This window comes from Leishmania panamensis, assembly GCF_000755165.1.
Source record: "Leishmania panamensis strain MHOM/PA/94/PSC-1 chromosome 5 sequence".
NCBI classification, from domain to species: Eukaryota; Euglenozoa; class Kinetoplastea; order Trypanosomatida; family Trypanosomatidae; genus Leishmania; species Leishmania panamensis.
In genome coordinates, this window is record NC_025884.1 from 24,471 (window position 1) to 43,067 (window position 18,597).

The window sequence follows — 18,597 nt, forward strand, 5'->3', positions numbered from 1 at the left end:
ACGCTGAAAGAAAAGTACTGTGGACATGAAACAGCGTCTGTAGTCCTGTGGTATTGCTGACGGAGCTTATGGGTAATGGTGGGATGCTTATAGCATGGAGCCACACACAAAGAAGCCGAGGCACGTCCACCTATTCATTCATCCATGTGTGCCGCTCGAATGTTCTATGGCTAGTGAATCCTTGCAGGAGCTGAGTGGTGACCATAAGGTGGGGTATTTCCTCGTGCCCTATACTTGATGATTGTGCCTCCCTCCCCCCCCCCCCCATCCCACCCCACCCGCGGACTTCTCTCTTTTTTTCCCCACTCTTTTCTTCCTTCTTCTTGTCGCTCATGTCTCTGGCGGCGGCTGTGATAGCGGGAAGAGCAGCACGAAAAGAGAGCGTTATTGGAGAGGCAGCAGGAGCCGCGGCGTGTTTTCACAACAACTGCATTGCCGAAGCAAGCAAACAAAAGAGGCGCTAGGTTCGGTGGTTCTTTGTGGATTTGTGGCTGCTGCTGCTCACGCCACTGTGCTACGACAGAGCCTCCATTGGTTCTGGCAGTGAGTCTCCTCTGTGTTTTTCTCCCCTCAAGTGGGTGTATTTTGCGCGGAGCAGAGCTTCTCTGATTTAAGAGCGCCACAGCTTGCTACGAAGCAGGCACCGCTGCCCTCGCACCTCCTTCGCCCCTCGGTAGTGCTGTATAAGCTTTGAGTGTTGTGGCCCCAGCTTCATCACGTCATCATGGTGCTAAAGTATTCGGAGATGTCCTACAATGCGGACATGCCTAAGGATATGATCCAAGAGGCGCAAGATGTCATCATCAAGGCATTCGAGACGGAATTCCTCGAGAACGCTGTTGCGACCCACATCAAGCGCGAATTTGTGAAGAAGTACAAAGGCGTGTGGCACTGCGTCGTAGGGAAGAACTTTGGCTCCTTTGTCACGCATGAAATGAAGGGCTACATTTACATAACGTGGGGGCCGATCTCCATCCTGCTGTGGAAAACGGTGAGCTAAGGGTGTGCCCCTCTCTGCCTCCGCTGTTTTCAAGTATTTCCATTCAGCAGCTCTTCTCAGCGGCAATGACGGCGGCGGCGACGATCAGGCCAGAGCGTACAAGTGAAGATAGATGTATACAAAAGTTTTATGCAGCGACGTGAAGCGGTGAAGCAAAACAAAACGGCGAAGGGGTGATGACGAGAGATGCTACACTAGCTGTTGATACCCTTTTCTAGATCTCTCTCTCTCTCTCTCTCTCTGTGGGATACGATATGGTGTTCTCCTCCATCGACCTCTTCCGTAATCACCATCTCAGCGGCTCTTCTGCTTGTAGAAGGATAAAAAAGAAAGCAGGGCTTGTCCAGGCGCCAATGCGTGCAATACAAGAGGACCGAAGAAAGAGAGGAGGCACTGAGTCATTGACGGGTTGCATCCGGCACATCCGCTGTAGGGACTGGTGAGGGTGTGCACGTTGCTAGGCACCAACGCGAGGCATGTTCTTCTTGTCGTCAGTGGCCTAGTGGCTCGACAATGGTATTCGCCGCCTTCGCGCCGGGAGCCACATGACAGTGAGCTGCGTAAAAAGCGTCCGGTGCCGGAGTGGTGGCGACACTGTTCTGCTTAACCTAGCGCTGCAGCGAAGTCGCATTCCTGCTGCGACTCTTTGGGAGTGTTGTTGCCCTCCATTGGGTGCCTCCTCGCGCTGTTCGCCGCGCAGCCCTCTTCTTCGCGTTTGTCGCGAGTGCCGGTTTTTGGCGTCGACTCAGTGTTTTTTTTTTCTCTATCGTAATAACCACTCTAGTCTTCTCTCATTCACATTTTTTCTCCTTTACCCATCGCTTCCCGCCCCCCCCTCCACCCCCACACGCACGCCTTCACAACCCCTAGAACACGCGCCTCTTACCTGAGCCCAGCACGTAGCTGAGCAACCACCTAAACCCAGACGCACGCGTTCAAGGAGTGCACATAATGGCAGGCAAGTTCCGCGGTGATGTCGGAAAGCTTTCAAAGACGAAAAAAAGCAAAGCCGCCAAACGAGCCAAGGGCAAGAAGGTCGTCTCTCTCGTCAAGCGCAGCCCCAAGTTAGCGCAGGCCACTCTGCAGAGTCGAATTGCTGAGCTCACCAGTCGCGACAGCGCCGCACGCGCTAGCATTAGTGGCTCAAAGACAGGCAAGGCAGCGATCCCTCTCTCTGCAGCGAAGGTCCAGGTCGGCAAAGCTGCACTAGAGGTAGTAGGGAAGCGAAAGCGTGAGCGTGTGGTGCCAGAGAAGGATGCACCGGTGCAACGAAGCACGGCAGAGGCAGTCGGTCTGAAGATCTTGCACCAGGCCGTCAAGAGTCAGAGCCACGGTCGGTTGTTGCCTCATCAGAATCGCCACGACTACGAGTATCGCCTCCGCTCTGTTGCCACCATGGGTGTGGTGCAGCTGTTCAACTCACTCGCGCAGTCCCGCAAGGCGAGCACCGCTCTAGAGGCCGAGGAGATGAGGTTGACGTCTGACAAGGTGATGGGGAAGAAACAAGTGGTGTCGAAGGAGGTTTTCTTGGCGGCGTTACGCCAACCGCAGCAGTACTGAAGCTGTCTACGTGTGGTGGGATGCGTACCTGCGTCTCTTTGCGCTTGTCTCTATGCTTGCGCTGGTTTCCTCTTCCTGTCGTTGCGCTTTGCTCTGTCTACTCCCTTTTTTGTCCGCTCTCTTTTCTCGCTTTGCGCGCGTCAGATGTCTTTCAGTGCTGTAGAGCGCAGGAAGGAAGTAAAGGAGAAAGCGAGGAGGTGGACGAACAGAGAGGAAGACGTGACTACGTGTAACCTTGATGCGAACGGCGCATGCGGCAGCTCTGTTGCACTGTCGATCTCCATGTGTGAGCGTGCACGCTGCTTAAAGTTTAAGGGGTACACACGCAAAGAAAAAGAACACACATAAAAATGAAAAGCCACACCGCGAGGGGGGCGTGTAGGCCTGCACCACATGCAGGCACCGGCGTATGGGTCATGTCTTTGCTACCGCCATTCTTTTGACCCCCCGCCCCCCCCCCGTATTACTGCAAGTGGCCGCTCAGTGCGTGTGCACACGAACGGCTTTTTTGGTGACTGAGTGCACGCCGCTCTTTTTTTAGGCAAAGAAAGGCGAGCGACTCCACTGTTGCCTTCTCACCACTTCGTTCTGCACGTACGCCAGCATCTCTGCAGTTGAATGGCTGCTCATGGTTCACTCACGCACTTGACAGGGCGACCGGTACCGAACGCACAAGCATAGCCGTATGTCTTCGATCTGCTCCTTGGCTTCTCTCTTTTCGAATGCTCCGTCACTATCGCTTGATGAACTGTCTGCATCGGTGTGGGCCGTTTCGGTGAGCCGCTTTTTTCCTCCTCTGATCTCCTCTGGTACACGCTCGCTGTGGATGAATCCCCACGGATGGCAAAACGGCTGCTGCACATGATGCGTGTCGTGGCCTTCCATCGTTTGATAGCGCGACACCGAAAGTTGCCTTGCCGTTTTGCACTTTCCCCCCCATTCCCCGTCTTTCTTCGGTACTCACGCCTCTGCGTTTCACATCTGTGCACCGTCTGGCACTGCGTGTTTTCATTCCCCCAAAGCACTGTATCACTTACTCTGGCACAGACCCACACATACACGCAGCTGGTATTCGCTACTACTGATGCGGCTGCTGCACTATAGAGGACCCTCACACCCCGCATAATAGACGCGCTTGAGCCGTCCTTTCACCTACACCTCTTTTTTACCCTCCCACTACTATCACCACTGCTGCTTCGCCGATTCTCGACCATCGACTTAAGCCTTTTTCCCTTTTGCCACGATTGCTTCCTGTTTGACGTCATCTTACTGTTTGCCCTCATTACAGGATCGCTCGTGAGCACACCCCAGGCCCCTTGTAGCACCTCCTTCCTTTCATCCCTGCCCTTTCTCCTTCCTGCTTCTGCTCTTATCCGCCCACCCCCTACCACCCCTCTCTGCCCAGCCATGTATCGCCCCAACGTCTGTGTTTTCATCTTCAATGAGAAGGTGGAGTTTCTCGGATGCCAGCGTATGAAGACGAACCACTTCCAGTGTGTGCAGGGTGGCATTGAGGCCTGCGATATGGACATCACACTGGCTGCGCTGAGAGAAGTGGAGGAGGAGATCGGGCTCAAGCCGTCGGACGTGACTTTTGTTCAGGAGATCCCGCCGCCGAACGGGGATCCGATGAGCTTTGCGTACACCCTCGCCCCCAACGCCAACCTCCGCCGCTTTGGCTACGTCGGCCAAAAGCAGCGTATTCTCCTGTTCTTCACGGCGTCTGAAAACATAGCGAAAATGGTGCTTATTCCTCCTCCGGAGTTACACGCCTTACAGGAATTCCGGAAGGTGGAGTGGATGCCGATCGAGCAGCTTATCGGCAAGGCGTTACCGGAGAAGGTGCATATTTTCAAAGCCGTTGGGGAGGTGGCGCCAGGAATCGCTCGCGCCTTCTTGGAAAAAAACCTTCTCGGTGAACCTAAGGAGGCGGCCAAGTGCTAGTACGAGAAAAGTAGAGAAACAAGACTGGCTGCGCAAGAGGTTGCCAGAGGTATGGACCTGGCTTGTATTGTGTGGCTGCTGAGGTGGCACACCCTCCCCCCCTTTCTCAGGCGACACTCGTCTTCCCTCTCCCTTTGTGGACTACTGGAGAGTATAGGGAAGGTGGCCTTTCAAAAGAAAGGTGAAGGACACGAAAGTCTTGCGGAATACAACAACTGAGAACGCATAAAGGCGATGCTCCCCCCTCCCCCCACTTGACAACCATACATAGACATACCCACGTGCGTCGTCGTGCACACCTGAGCGTGGAAATAAAGGGGGAAGGAGCATCGCCGTGTGCTGCGGATCGGCTTACGCCTGAGTGTTTTTGAGGAGCTTCTATCATGGCACTGCCACGCTCCCTTTCTTAACTCCAACGGTGGAGGAGGAGGAACTCGTCTCCCTGCTGTCAAAATGTCTCTATGCACTGGAGGGTGACAACGACGGTTGCATGGCGCTCTGGCGGTGCCTCTTCTCCCGAATGTTTTTCTTTTTCTTTCCACCCCTACATGCGCCCTCTTCTCCACTCCTCTTTATGTCCCTCTTGATGTTTTCCACTGTGTGCTTACACGCTCCTATTCGCCGCCTCTCATGCGCGCCCACGCACTCAAACACATAATGGCGCACCTCCATTCACGTACGTACATCACTGTGTGTATGTATGTGTGGTTCAACCTTTACGTGGCTAATCGTCTCCCATTTTACTACCCCCGACGCGTTCTCCCCCTGCAAACGGCAGCTTTCATCTCTCCTTCTCCTTCCTCGTTCTTTTAGAGGCCCCCCCTTTTCCGCGTTTTGCTCCTCCGTGGCTGCTCTCTCCCCCTCCCCCCGTAGATTTGGCCACATCTCGTTCGCTTGTCTCTCAAACAGAGTACACCGTGTGTTCATTGCCTATCGCGGCCCATCACTGCTCGGTTGTGGGACACAGTGTACTCTCAACGAAGAGACAACCTCTACACACACATACACGATCACCGACCCATCCTTTCTATTGCCTTTCATCTTCACTACCTCTGCCTTGACCCACGCAACGCTACACGCCCTTCTCAGTCGCAGCACTATACGCTTTTGTTTTCAATTATTTGGTTGCCTGTCGCTCTCACTGGGAAAGGGCCATACCTGCAAGATACATCACCCCTGATAGCCCGTGCACATCGCATACAAGTAGCGCACCGCACATCGCTCTTTTCTACCCCTCCACCCCGACGATCCACCTCTCCCACAGAGGCATCGTTCATTGATACACCGCCACCGTCCAGAGCTCCAGAAAAGAAGAGAGAAAGAAAAGAGCAACGCGGGAGCTCACTCACCTTCTCTCATCCTTCTCTGTCTACTGGGGGAAACGCAGCGCCGCATTGTTTTGATACGCTCCACAGGCGCGCCCGCTTCACTTTCCCGTTCGGGTTTTGACGTTTTTTCTTTTTTGCCTTTACGCACTCCTTTTTGCTTTTTTCCTTTGAGGGGAGCCGTACTCCTTTTAGTTTGGTTGCGCATTCATCACCAACACATTCCCCCTCCCGGGCTGGACTTTAAGCTGATTTATAGTTTTTTTTTTTGCGTTGCATATCAGCTGCTGTCGCTCGCATCGTCTTTGCTAGAGCCAACGTCTCATTGACGGCATTTACTTTGCGGTTGAACTGCTGGGACGGCTGCTAGTCGAGGTGAAGAAGGAAGCCGTGAAGAGAACTCCCGCCTTGCCACAGCCTTCACCTCCTTTCTATTCTAGTGGTTTAGTATCCGCCGCATCTCCCTCCTTTCCCCTTCGTCGACATCCCTGCAACTGAGAAGCGCGGCGCTCTCCTCTTTTCTGGTGCACGCCCGTTGCCCTCTACCATCATGGACCCTCCTAGTGTCCCCCCGTCCCCGCAGCAGGCGCCGATCGAGACGCCTGGCGGTCACCACCACGCCGTTGCGCTGCGCACAGAGTCCTCTATCTCGCTGGAGACCATTCAGGGTGTCACGATCAACCGTGAGAAGCTCTCTGAGTGGCACCACAAAATTCGCGCCAAGCTTTTCCCGATGGTGTCCGGCTTCTTTGTCCGCTGCCGCGTGGAGGACTCGGTGGATGGACGGGCACTGTACAAAGTGGGCCGCATCAAGAACCTGAAACCAGACTGGTCGGTCGAGCTGGATCTCCTCACTACTGATGAAATCCGCGCTGGCCGGAACAACACCAACTATGACTGCATCAGCAATGCTAAGCTGTCGGCTACGGAGTGCAGCTCGTGGCTCTCTCGCGTGTCGCCGGACTTGCTGTCGGATATTACCTCCACCATTTACCGCATGGAGGAGCGCATGCACATGCTGGAGTCCGTCATATTAGCCGAACCGGCCTTCCACAGTCGCCGCCGTGAGGATCGCCGCCGTGATGAACAAGCCATCTCTAGCGCCCCGCAGCTGCCGGACAAGTACGTCTTTTCCCAGAATGTGCTTCTGTGTGAAGATGACTACGTCAGTCTGCCGCAGACGGTCACCATTGTGGACCTCTTCCAGAACGCGGTGGGTCCGAAGGGTGTAGCCGAGCCGGACACACCACGCGCCGGTTGCGCACCGAACACGCGCTCCCGCGCCGGTGACGAGGCGGTGGCGAGCCACAGCACCATGATGCAGCTGCAGGATATGCGTAACTACATGAACTCGCCGACACAGCCACCAGTTGACCCGACACGGCTAATCGACATGATCCGTCGCGCCGCCAACCCGTCGCACAACAGTTTTACCTACGACAACCTGCCGGAGTTCTGCAAGCTGGTTATCTCCGTGTGCGGCATGTGCCGCGAGGTGGTGGCGAAGGAGCCGCTGTTTGTGCACCTCAAGTCGCCCATTACGGTCTTTGGTGACATCCATGGAAATTTTGCAGACATGGGCTACTTCCTGGAAAAGGTGATCGCCTTTGACGACGTGATGCTCAAGTACACTATGCAGAACCTTCTATTCCTTGGCGACTACGTCGACCGTGGCGTCTTTTCCCTGGAGTGCGTCATGTACCTCTTCGCCTTGAAAGTGATCAATCCCTCCAAGGTGACGCTGCTTCGCGGCAACCACGAGTCACCCGAGGTGAACGGGGACATGGATGTATACGGGTACAGCTCTTTCAAGTACCAATGCCTCGACAAGTTCGGCCGTGACCGCGGCATGGACGTCTGGGTGGCAGTCAACGAAGTGTTCCAGTACCTGCCAGTGATCGCCGACATTGACAAGAAGATCTTCTGCGTCCACGGTGGTCTGCCTCAGTACTCGGGCGGCGAAGACAAACGCCTCGAGATTCTGTCCGACCCGAACTTCCCGCGCATTCCGGTGGTGCAGTGCGCCGACCCCACCAATGTGGCGCAGCGCATGATGGTGAACGACCTGCTCTGGTCTGACCCTGCGCCGCCGGACCAGCAGCTGGATCGCTACGGCTTCGGCCCCAACCCCCGCGGTCCAGATATCAAGACCTTCGGCTCCCGTGCAGTGGACATGTTCTGTGAGCGGTACAACTACCAGTACATCTTCCGTGCACATCAGGAAAAGGCGGATGGGCTACGGCTGTCCGACAATGCTCGCGTTGTGACTATCTTCTCCACCTCTGACTACGCCGGGCACCAGAACGGTGCGGGCTGCATTTTCGTGGCGAATGGAAAGATGCGCATGGCCATCAAGAAGCCGCAGCGGCAGGAGGTGCAGAGAGACACAAAGGGCCCGGTGTCACCGCGCACGCTGTCCAAGAGCGCGCCTGGCTTTGTCGTACGCATGAAGAAGCCGCAGTGAGGCCGCTCTCATCAGCTCCAGCACAGAGCCACAGGAGGAAAAAGAGAGACCGTGTGGAGGATGCGCACTGAGGTGGCGGCTAAGAAAGACAGCGGCATGGTCACCACTCAAGAATCTTTCTCTGCACGTTTGCACTTCTGCACACACCGGCACACCTACGGCCGCTCCTCCCCTTCCCCGCCTCGGCACCCACGCGGATGTAGCCGGGGCGCTCACAAGGGGTACCGCCACCATCCGTTTCGTCCTCTGCTCTTTTCTCGCCTGCCTCTTGTTGCGTTCTTTCACTCGTCAATGCATGTGTGTGTGTATGTATGTGTGCTGCGCTTCTGATTTCGCTGTGGCTTTCTTCGCCCCTCACCGGCTGCTGCACTGCCCATCGTCATTGGCTGTTGTGGTTCTTTATTTTTTTCTCTCTTTCGTTGCTCTTCTGCTGCTTACGTGCCTAACTCGGCCTGCACGTCCCACTCTGCCGGCCTCTGCCTCCGTCGCTCACAGCCCACCTTTTCCACGACCGGATGGCACGCGCTTCTTCTTTTTTTTTTGCGCAGTAGTCGTTCCCTCCTGATGGCGTGGGACACTCCAGTGCGTGCACCTCAGAGTGCAGCACCCCTCGCCCTCGGTGGGGAGGCCGAGCAGCCCCTCTCCCTGCCGATACCGAGCCGCTGCTGGCGGTGACAGGGCCCAGCGCCTACGACCTAGGGCGGTCAGAGCGATGCGCCGCTACGGATGTCGGCGGTCAGGCCCTGGATGGTGCTGCGTCGGGTCGACCTGCGGCAGTGAAGACGGCTGTGTCGCCCGTAGGATGAGCCGAGTGTCAGCGTGACCGGAATGTGTCTCACCCGGTCCTGGCTGCCTACTGCTGGGGAGCCTGCACCACGCTGAGGAATGCACCACGTGGCGACCGGCATAGCGGAAGCTGCTGTGGGGCGACCTGCGAAGCGGTGGGGTGGGTGGGTAGAGTCTGACGCAGGGGCGGTGCTCTGGTGGCTGAGTGCGCAGTGCTGCCCCGTGTGTCCACGGCTGCTTCCCCCACCACGCGATGGGGCCTTTGACAGGCGGGGTGGTGCTTAGCTCTTGTTGCATGACAGAGGATGGGACGCGCTGGGCAGAGGAAAGGGCCGCTGACTGCTCGATCATGGCTCTTCTCAGTCCTCTTCGTCTCGTTTCGTTGTGTTCTCCATTGGTGGGTGGGGCTTGTCTCTGTTTTCGGATTGATGAGCTTCTCTTCTTGGCTCGCCTCTTCTCCTCACCTCTTTCCCATGCCCTCTTGGTGACGCTGCGTCAGCTGGCGAGTCTGAAGTGTGCATAAGTTTTTGTGTGATGAAGGAAGAGAGGGTGCTGGAGGTGACGCCAAGTGGGGAGGGTATCTAGGAGGGCCTTCTGCACGGAAGTGTGTGCCCTTCGCCCTATGAGTGTTGCATGTGTGTGTGCCATCTCCTTTTGGTTTCTTCACACCCCATTCTTCTCCCTCGGATGGATGGAGGGCACACGTATGCTGCAAAGCACCCCCAATCTCCCCTTCCCTACCGCGGACGAAGCCAGCGGACGCTGCGGAGTCGAGTGAAGGGAGAAGAGAATGCACCGCGCTACCTGAGGAAAGAGGCAGAGAAGAGCACACAGAGAGTGAAGACATTCTCAGAACCGGCACCAAGCAATAAAGCACGAGTCGAAGAGGAGGAATTCAAGCGGAGACGCACGCCTACGAGCGTTGCGTCGGTTGCTTCTTACGTGCAGGGCATCTATTCAATCGTGTGTATTTTTTTCTGTTCTTCGTTTGCGTAAAATGAGCTGCAGACGTGTCGTCGTCGTCGTCGCTAGATAGAATGTGCAGCTTTGTAGTGGTGGTGGCAATCACGGTTGTTTGGAGATGTGGGGGGGGGGGCGTCAACATATTGAGCCGTAGTTGCGTTCTTTCTCTCTCCTCTGTAGTGTTTTCTCTCTTTTCTTTTTAGCTCCCTTTGATGCGAGTCCTGCCGTGCTGCACTTCATCTGTGCGCCTTTGTATTCCCATATCCGCTGAGGCGCGTCAGATGTCCTGCACGTGAGCGTCCGCCTGAGTTGTGCCTGTGTGTGTGTTTCATCTTGTCTACTGCCTCCCAGTACCCCTCCCCCTCTCCCCCACCCGCTTCATCGTCCTTCTATGCTGTCCACTGCCGCGTGTACCCATAGCGCTGTCGTAGCTTTTTTTTCCTCGTCTCGATTTCCCGTGCGAGAACTGCGCCCCTCAATGCAGAGATGTGTGAGTGTTGTGATCTCTGAGGGAGAGGGACAATGCGTGGCGCTTTCATAAAGGCGCAAGAAACAAGGTCATGGCTGAGGAAAATGACTAAGGAATGTGTGTGCGTATGGGTAAAGGCACGAAGCGGGGCCGGGGGAGGGTGCAGTCAGAGGCGCGCACCTCTTGTGTAAATCCTCAGCCTCCCTCCTTCCCCCGCCCCCCCACCTCGCCACTGTTATGTGCTTCTCTTCCATTACGTGCAGCTTCTGCGGCGGATGATGTTCTGTTCTCCCCTACTTGTCCTTCTCTTTCATTCTCCCTGTACCAGCAGGTCTTGCGAGGGAGTGGAGTGGACGGGAGGCTGCAGTCGCGATGGCACAACGTGGACTGGTGCCTGTGTCTACTCGAAGGGGGCGTCTGTCAAGGCTCGCGCCCTTTGTTTTCCTTTGTGTGCTCTCCAACTCTTTTCATGCATGTTGTGGACCTGCGTGTTTCTGCCCCTTTCTTCCCTTGATAATGTTTTTTCTTCTGGTCATCCCCGCGACGCTTTCCCCCTTCCCCCTCTCCCTCTCTCTCTGTGTGTGTGTGTGTGTGTGCGTGTGTGTGTGTGTGTGTGTGGCTCTGCGTCCCTCTGCCCGTGCGTTGGTGCTTCGCATGGCTGATGCTTTTCTCGGTCAACGCCCTGTCGCTCAGTCAAAGAAGAGAGCGAAAGCATTGTGAGGGAGGTAAACAGTAGAGGCACTGTATTACGTGTGCACATGGGTCCGTGTCAGGTGGGGGAGAACGACAGTCGACGCCGACAATGTCAAGCAATTTCTCGCAGATCTTAAAAGCCCAAGAGTCGTAGAGTCTTACACTCACGCATACCTAGTCAGAGCGAGAGAGACGCGCACTGCAGTGAGTGCACAAGTGGCATCGGAAAGGAGAGGACTGCGGGAGTGGTGCCAAAACTCAACGCCGCATCTCTGTCAACCACTCGCACCAAGAGCCATGCTAGAAGTGACCCATAGTGAAGCACCGAGTATGAAAAGGTCAATCAGACTCCCCCCCTCCCCTCCCCTCCCTGCGTGCGTACTTTGTCGTGCGCTGAAAGACCCGTGTGCATGGCATCGTTCGCATTTGCGGTCAGCGAGTGCGCACGTGCGCTTCACGGACTTCGCGAAGAAGTCCAGACGTGCCACTTGTGACACAACTGCCGATGCCAATGCAGCTGATTTAATGAAGAGACTGCGTTGTAGAGAATGACACAGAGAGTATGGCCTAAACTCTCTTCCACTGCCACTGTCGGCGTCGCTGCGATACTTTCTCCAGTCCCTCTCAGCCTGTCCATGCCTCATCCTTTCTTCCTCTCACGCACGTCCACACACACACATATATATATATATATATATATATATGCAGCAGTAGTGGCCCGGTGCGTGTTTTGTGAAACTTAACTACCTCAGTGCTCTTCGGCTGCCCCTCTCCCCTCCCCCCATTCCATCCGGCCACGCGCGTGTGTGGGACGAGCAGAGGGACCACAGAGACGGAGAAACGACAACATCCAACGGCCTTTTGGGCCGACACGTCCGCCATGCAGACGTGTCGGCTGCTGTGCCTACAGTTCCTGCTCAATACCCCGTTCGACCACCAGCCCATCACTGTCCCTGCCGTCCCCACGGCACGATTCATAATTGAAGGCATCACCCCACCTAAGTCAGAGCTTAGCCGGGTAGATGAAGTAGGATTACTGCTGAAGCACCTCCCCACCGCCTGTGATGAGGCGAAGCAGCTTCAACATGATGCTCAGTACGCTAGCCGCTACTACCGTGCCCGCTTCAATCGTGGCTCTCAGCTGCAACTCAAGCACGCGACGCATGTTGCTGCTGCGTCTAGCGCCGCAGAGGTGCAGCAGTGGGCACGTAGCCGTCTGCATCCAATCAGCGATCCCTTTCAGTGCCAGTAGAAGCGACACAGGCGCCAAGCCCTTCGAAAGCGTGCCAGAGGACGGGGCCTGGCAGTTCTCTCATACTCCACCGGCATGCACTGGGCGTGCTCGATGCCGCTGCGACCGTCATGGGCACGACAAACAGCGGACGTTGAGAGCAATGGTGGGACAGCCCAATGGAGGAGACGCACCGACCCTCTTCGCTCTACACCGCCTTCCTCAGAACGCGCGGCACTATACAAGGAGGGAAGGTGGAGTGAAGGCATCTTCACTAAAGCGCAATCACGTAAAAAGAAACAAGCAATGAAGGAGGTTGATGCAATCGCTCACATGTGCGCATTCGAGAAGGTGTGTGTTTCGTCTCACAGCGCAGTACCACGTTTTCTCTGTCTCCATCGTCTGTACTGCCGTGTGCTGTGTAGCGGACGTGAAGGGGGGAATCAGTACTCAGCTCCCCCTACTCTTCCTATCCCCTCTGACGCCTCTGTCTGTCATGCGTCTGCTCTCTTCTCTCTGTGTGTCACCGCTTTCATTTCCCCGCGTCTCTGTCCTTCCTCTTCTACCCTTTCCCACCTCTCCATCTCTTTCACGGATGCCGCTCGTTCTTCGAGGAGTGTGCGTGTGGGTGTGGGTGTGGGTGAGCTCAAATTTCTTTTCTTTCGCGCTTTACCCCGTCGCTCGCACGCGCGCCATTGCCACTTCTTTATCCTGCGCTGCTGGGCAGCGTGAAACAACCCGCCGTTGCAGGAGCGTTAAGAACGAAAGCTCCGCAGTGTTTCAGGCGTGAGGAGAGAGGGACACTAATTCTTCACTAGCAAGAGTGGATTTCATGAGAGGGGTGCGACGCTCTTGTGCTGCTCTTTCCGCTACTCTTCGATCCTCCTACAGCTTCCCCTAAAGTCCTGCGTTCCCCCCTCTGTGGTCTCTCTCCCTCATCCCTGCGACAGACTCTTGAGGTTGGCGCGCGTGTGTAAGCTGTATTCGGTATTGTCGCTCTCGATACATGTTGCGCCGCTCCTCAAGACAGAGGGCGGCAGTGGCGGCCGTCGGACTTGCCGTCGTAGGGGCCGGCGATGGCACCCGACAGAGAAACTCACTGCAGCGCCTTCTGCGGGATCATGACGAAGGCGTCGCAGCGAACGCCAGGGGCGCAATCACGGTGAGAAGCACCTACGATGTGGAAAGCGCCCTCTACTACGACCAGTACAACATGGCAGTACTGCCGTGTGTAAGCGGCGGTGCCGCGCGACAGTCACTGCGAGCAAAGCTCATTGAATCTGGTGCTGTCGCTGGCGTTCAAGAGCAGCTCTTAGCGCCTTGGCAGGCTGCGGGTGAGAGACGCGTTGTCGTATTCGGCTGCCGAAGCACTGCATACCTCACGCGGCAACTTCTCGCCGACACAGCACACTCCTTCCTCGTTGTGGACCCCTCGCTGAAGGAATTGATGGTGGCTGCCGCAGCGCTCACCCCGGCGTTTGCCAACCGCCTCTTCTTTCTACGTTGCGAGTCGATGTTTGCGTGTCTGCAGGTGCTGCAGCCGGAGACAGCGGACGTGGCGGTGGTACCAATGCCGGTGCCGTTCTGGTCCAAGCGTGGCAGTCACCGGCGTCTTGTGCACTTCGACTTCTACTGCGCGGCCCACCATGTGCTGCGTGTGCGGGAGGGGCCCACAGACCCTCGCGGTGTTGTCCTCTTCACCGATTGTGAGCCCTATGCGGCCTTCATGATGGAGCACCTAGAGGAAGCGAAGCTGGTGGTGCCATACACCCGCAAGAACCCATCCCAGGTATTCCAGCGGTGGCTGCCCTATGATGAGCTCGTCGAAGTCGTTGAGAGTGGCGTAGAGCGGCGCCGTCGCGAGTTCCCGAAGCAGCGTAACGAGGAGGTGATCGCGCTGGCGGCTGCAAAGAGCGGCGCAACGACACCGGACGCGACTCGGCTGCTTTCCTCCTATGACTACTCCCGCAAGTACTACCGGGACTTTGCAGAGAGGGTAGTACAACAGGCAGGCAGCGTTTGACGCCTCTTTGCTCACTCACCAGCTCCCCTCCCCTCACCGCCCTTCGTACACTGCCCACTGCTTGCACAGCCGGTGAGATCTTCAGTTCTGCATGCCGTCGACGTCCTCTTCTTTTCCTCACCCTTCGCCAGCTACTCCTCACACTCCGAAGTCAGTAGTTGGGGTAGTTTCTCAGGGCCCCTCCCCTCCTCACACACACACAGAGAAAACCCTCCATGGCATTCCTCTCTTTTTCCCCTGGTCGCTGAGTTGCGCACGGTGAATGGATCTCTCGTCGTTGATGCGAGTGTCTTGCATCTGCAACCTCTCACTGTTCCACTGCTCAACCAGCACAGGAAAGGGTAGCCGACAGAGGTGATGGCGGTGTCTTGGGTGGTACCCAAGCGCTATATTTCCATCGCAGCTAGCACTTAAAGCCAAAATCAAGATAACACCGCTGTGCGTACGCGTATGCCCCTACATATGCATGTATGCTTAGCACTGAGGTTGAGCACTGCATGTCGCCCCCCTTCTCCCTGCTGCTTTCCCCATTTGCTCTCCTTCTGTCCCCACTTCCCTCTCTCGGGAGTGGAGGTTGCGGGACGGGGGGGCTGCGACGGCAACTTCACAGAGCAGCGACACCCCATTCGCCGTTAGTTTGGGTCTCTTCAGTTTACGTGCTGTGATGGTGAGGAGGCGTGCCTTGACCCCACCATCCCTTCCCTTTTCCCTCCCTCCTCGCATCTCCCCCTCTCCCGTACGCACGCGCACGCACTCCTCCACTCTCTGCTCCCCTCCTTCGGGTACTTCTCTTTGTGCTTCGTTGCACCACCCTTCCCCCTTTTTTTTCGAGCGCTCTCCACCACCTACTCGTTGATTCGCTCCTCTCCCCTCATTACATCATGTCGACAAGCGACGCCCTTCTCGCTCTCTCGCACTTTCTCTCCCTCCTCCACCGTTCCGCTTCATACCTCCAAACACAGCGGTGGTTTACCTCTGGTACTCGTCCCTAAATACTCGGTCGACTCATCCAGCGTGACGACGACGACGATTACCACCACCACTACCCTTTCATCCGCTCACCTTCTCCCTATTCTGAACCTTTCTTTTCGGCTGTTTTTCTGTTGAGCTCGAGTTGCCGCTGTTACTGATCGCCCCTCCTCCCCCGACACACCCACGCACACGCACGCACGGACTGCACTCCTCTCTCTACTCAGCGCTGCCTTCTCTCTCTATCCCGAAGTCGACCTAGGCGCCGTGTCATTTTTACCTTTTATTTTGTTCTGCACCTCGCCGTTGCGGCCGATACGATTGACGGCGTTACTGTGACTTGCGCAGCAACTGTGTGCACGCATATCCAATCCACGCTGCCATCGCGCAAACGCTTCTTCTTGTGCTGCTCAGTCTCTTCTCTCTTCTCCATCACCGAGGCACCTTAGGTGGGCGCATTAGTGGGCGAGCACGTGGACGGTTTCCCGGCTGCTTCGGCCTTCGTATAAAGCAGAGCGGATCGTACCCTCTGAGGGAGAGGCAGCGAGGGCACCTCTTTGCGCGTGTGTACGCCTGTGCGCCTATCTGCCGTTGTGTTGGCTGGAGAGCGCGCTTCCATAGCTGCAAAGGTAATTCGTTTTCTCTTTTCGTCGTTGCCCTTCTCAGTCTGTTTACCAACGCACCATTCTCTCTCTCTGGCCTCGACGTGCTTGCGCCTGAGTGTCGCTCTCGCTGCGTATGTGGCTGTGTGTGTGTGTGTTTCCTATGGTTATGTATTCCTTTCGATCTCTTGTCTGCTCTTGTTTTGCTCTCGTTTCTGCCCATCATGACTACTCTCCCCTTTCCACTGATCGAGGACATCGGGGAGTTGTACATGCTCGATGACATCTACGATTTCCTTGGCGAAGGCACGTTTGCCACCGTCTTCAAGGCTGTTAGCACAATGAATCGCGATGTGGTTAAGGAGAATCAGACGGTGGCGCTCAAGATGATCGCCAAGCGGAACCTCTCCAGCGACAAGCTTGTGCGTGATGTCATCAACGAGGTACATGCTCTTCGCCAGACGGCGCATCCAAATTGTGTGCGCTTTATTGAGTGTGTGCAGACGCCACTCTACGTCGTCATTGTCACGGAATATGTCGAGGGCGTGGAGCTCTTCCAGGCCCTCAAGGAGCAGAAGTTCACGGAGGCGATGGTGCTGAATGTAATGCGGCAGCTGCTAAGCGCGCTCGCCTACCTGCACAACACACTTCACATTGTCCACCGCGACGTCAAGCCCGAAAACGTCATCATCACAACGCAGGAGACTCCGTTTCGAGTCGTCCTCGTGGACTTTGGACTTGTCCGCAGCTGCGAGCGGCAGCGGCCACGCATCTCGCGTGAGTTAGCCACGCAGTTCCAGCGTCAGCGGTCGATGCCGCTGCCAAACATGTCGGTCGAGTCACTGGACTGTGACAGCCCGATGCTGGCGACGCCGTGCGGCACGCTCAAGTACGCTGCCCCGGAGACAGTACAGTCCATCACGCAGAGTGCCCAGCTGTCCACGACAAAGAAGTTACTCTCTCGCCTCGACGTGTACGCTGCAGGTGTCATCATGTACGTTATGCTGAGCGGCGCGCTGCCCTTCAAGAACTTTGCCAATAAGGCGAACTTAGTGATGGAAATGCGCAACTCGCTCAGCTTCGAGGGACCTCGCTGGGCCGGCATCAGCGCCGAGGCAATCGACCTCAACAGGGCACTTCTTAACTTCGACGCTGTCTCCCGACCACGTGCGGCGGAGGCACTGCAGTACCCATGGTTTAAGATCTACGGCAGCTCCTTGCTACCTATGTCAGCGGAAGAGGCACAGCCGACACCAGGTAACCCGTTGGAGTCGAGTATCTGTGAGCGTGGGGCGATGACGCAAGCCTTCGAGGCGATGCGTGACACCGAGGCAGCGATGTATTACAGCGAGGAAGAGACAACAACGACATCGGGTCCAGTGGCCAGCTACAATGGCTTGCGTACGCCGAACAGCCGGTGCGTTAGCGTCCCATTCGGCACCAATATGGCGGCTTTCGCGAGTGGCAGCAGCACCACCACAGCCTCCCGGACAGCAGAGTCCGGTTATTTTGACTTTGCGTGAGAGTCGCGGAGTCGCCAGGTGACGGAGGAATTCCAAAGTTGGGGGAGTTGGGCAACATCCTTCTCTTTCCTACTCCCACTTCACCGCTACTGCTTTCCACCGCGTGAGTATTTCTGTGCGTGCGTGCGTGTGGGCGAATTGGAGCGGGCGGGGGGGACACGCGGCACTGTCCTCAACTTGACGCAGACCTCTCTCGTACTGCGTAAGTGCAATCCGGGGAGAAAAAGTGGTGAGGATCGCATCAGGCATGGGTATGTAGCGGATGTTGTAAGGCTCTGCTTGGGTGTCCCACTTGGACTTCAGGGAAGCCACACGCACACAAGGAGGAGGGAAGCGTGGCGCACGTGCGCGGTGGTACACAGCGCGCTTTTCCTTCGCGCCCTCTCTCTCTCTTCAGCGCCCCTACATTGTTGTGCCGTTGTTGTTCGCCGCTGTTTATGATTTTCTGCGACCGGCTCGACCTCTTTAGAGTTTCCGTCCTCTCTCCTGTGCGCGCCGCGTGTGTCCCGCTCCGCCTTCTCCTCTCCGTCCCCCCTCTCTTGGCCCTTGTTGAAGGTGCGGTGTGTTGTACCTGTGCGTAGGATATGTACGTCTATGTCTGTCTGTTTCCCGCTCTGCGCGTGTGCGGGCGAGGGGGTGTCTGGGTAGATAAGCGTTGTGTGCTTAGTGAGCGTGTTTTTGGCCGTGCGCTGAGAGGTGCATCTCTACGAGGGGGTTGAGCACTCATGAGAAGGCAGCGCACGCGCAGATGGGGGGAGGGTTATAGTGGCGAGGGGCCAGCGATCACCTTCCGTCTTCTGTTTCACTGCTGTATCTTTCGTGTCGTTTGCTGCTTGTCTTTTTCTCTCTTCATTCTGGGGTGCTGGGTAGGCCGCTTTGTGCCACACAGGGACAGACAAGCCGACATGCGAGAAGAGAAACAGATGCGCGGCATTCGCCTGAGTGTAGTTGCTACCAGAGGGGTGTGCTTAGCTGCCGCTCTCTCTCCCTGTGCTGCTCCTTCGCTTGCATTCCTGCTTCGCTGCCGACGTTCTCAACAGTCCCT

The 18,597-nt window shown here is 56.4% G+C and overlaps 7 protein-coding genes across 7 annotated transcripts, besides 1 other annotated feature; all 7 read left to right on the forward strand.

Moving 5' to 3' along the window:
* Positions 1–724: 724 nt before the first annotated feature.
* LPMP_050070 (dynein light chain, putative) lies at positions 725–1,000 on the forward strand (the record flags this gene model as incomplete). The annotated part of the gene is made up of 1 exon (XM_010705468.1): positions 725–1,000. One exon carries the CDS (start codon positions 725–727, stop codon positions 998–1,000), a length of 276 nt encoding a protein of 91 aa, XP_010703770.1.
* A 951-nt stretch (positions 1,001–1,951) lies between these two features.
* Positions 1,952–2,560, forward strand: LPMP_050080 (hypothetical protein; the record flags this gene model as incomplete). Its single annotated transcript, XM_010705469.1, has 1 exon — positions 1,952–2,560. The coding sequence occupies one exon, from the start codon at positions 1,952–1,954 to the stop codon at positions 2,558–2,560; it is 609 nt and encodes a 202-aa protein (XP_010703771.1).
* A 1,407-nt stretch (positions 2,561–3,967) lies between these two features.
* Positions 3,968–4,504, forward strand: LPMP_050090 (NUDIX hydrolase dihydroneopterin triphosphate pyrophosphohydrolase/hydrolase, putative; the record flags this gene model as incomplete). Its single annotated transcript, XM_010705470.1, has 1 exon — positions 3,968–4,504. One exon carries the CDS (start codon positions 3,968–3,970, stop codon positions 4,502–4,504), a length of 537 nt encoding a protein of 178 aa, XP_010703772.1.
* A 1,875-nt stretch (positions 4,505–6,379) lies between these two features.
* On the forward strand, positions 6,380–8,293 carry LPMP_050100 (phosphoprotein phosphatase, putative; the record flags this gene model as incomplete). Its single annotated transcript, XM_010705471.1, has 1 exon — positions 6,380–8,293. The coding sequence occupies one exon, from the start codon at positions 6,380–6,382 to the stop codon at positions 8,291–8,293; it is 1,914 nt and encodes a 637-aa protein (XP_010703773.1).
* A 560-nt stretch (positions 8,294–8,853) lies between these two features.
* Positions 8,854–9,397: a repeat region.
* A 2,687-nt stretch (positions 9,398–12,084) lies between these two features.
* Positions 12,085–12,456, forward strand: LPMP_050110 (hypothetical protein; the record flags this gene model as incomplete). Its single annotated transcript, XM_010705472.1, has 1 exon — positions 12,085–12,456. The coding sequence occupies one exon, from the start codon at positions 12,085–12,087 to the stop codon at positions 12,454–12,456; it is 372 nt and encodes a 123-aa protein (XP_010703774.1).
* Positions 12,457–13,441: 985 nt separating this feature from the next.
* LPMP_050120 (hypothetical protein) lies at positions 13,442–14,458 on the forward strand (the record flags this gene model as incomplete). Its single annotated transcript, XM_010705473.1, has 1 exon — positions 13,442–14,458. The coding sequence occupies one exon, from the start codon at positions 13,442–13,444 to the stop codon at positions 14,456–14,458; it is 1,017 nt and encodes a 338-aa protein (XP_010703775.1).
* Positions 14,459–16,253: 1,795 nt separating this feature from the next.
* On the forward strand, positions 16,254–17,552 carry LPMP_050130 (protein kinase, putative; the record flags this gene model as incomplete). Its single annotated transcript, XM_010705474.1, has 1 exon — positions 16,254–17,552. One exon carries the CDS (start codon positions 16,254–16,256, stop codon positions 17,550–17,552), a length of 1,299 nt encoding a protein of 432 aa, XP_010703776.1.
* Between the last annotated feature and the right edge of the window lie 1,045 nt (positions 17,553–18,597).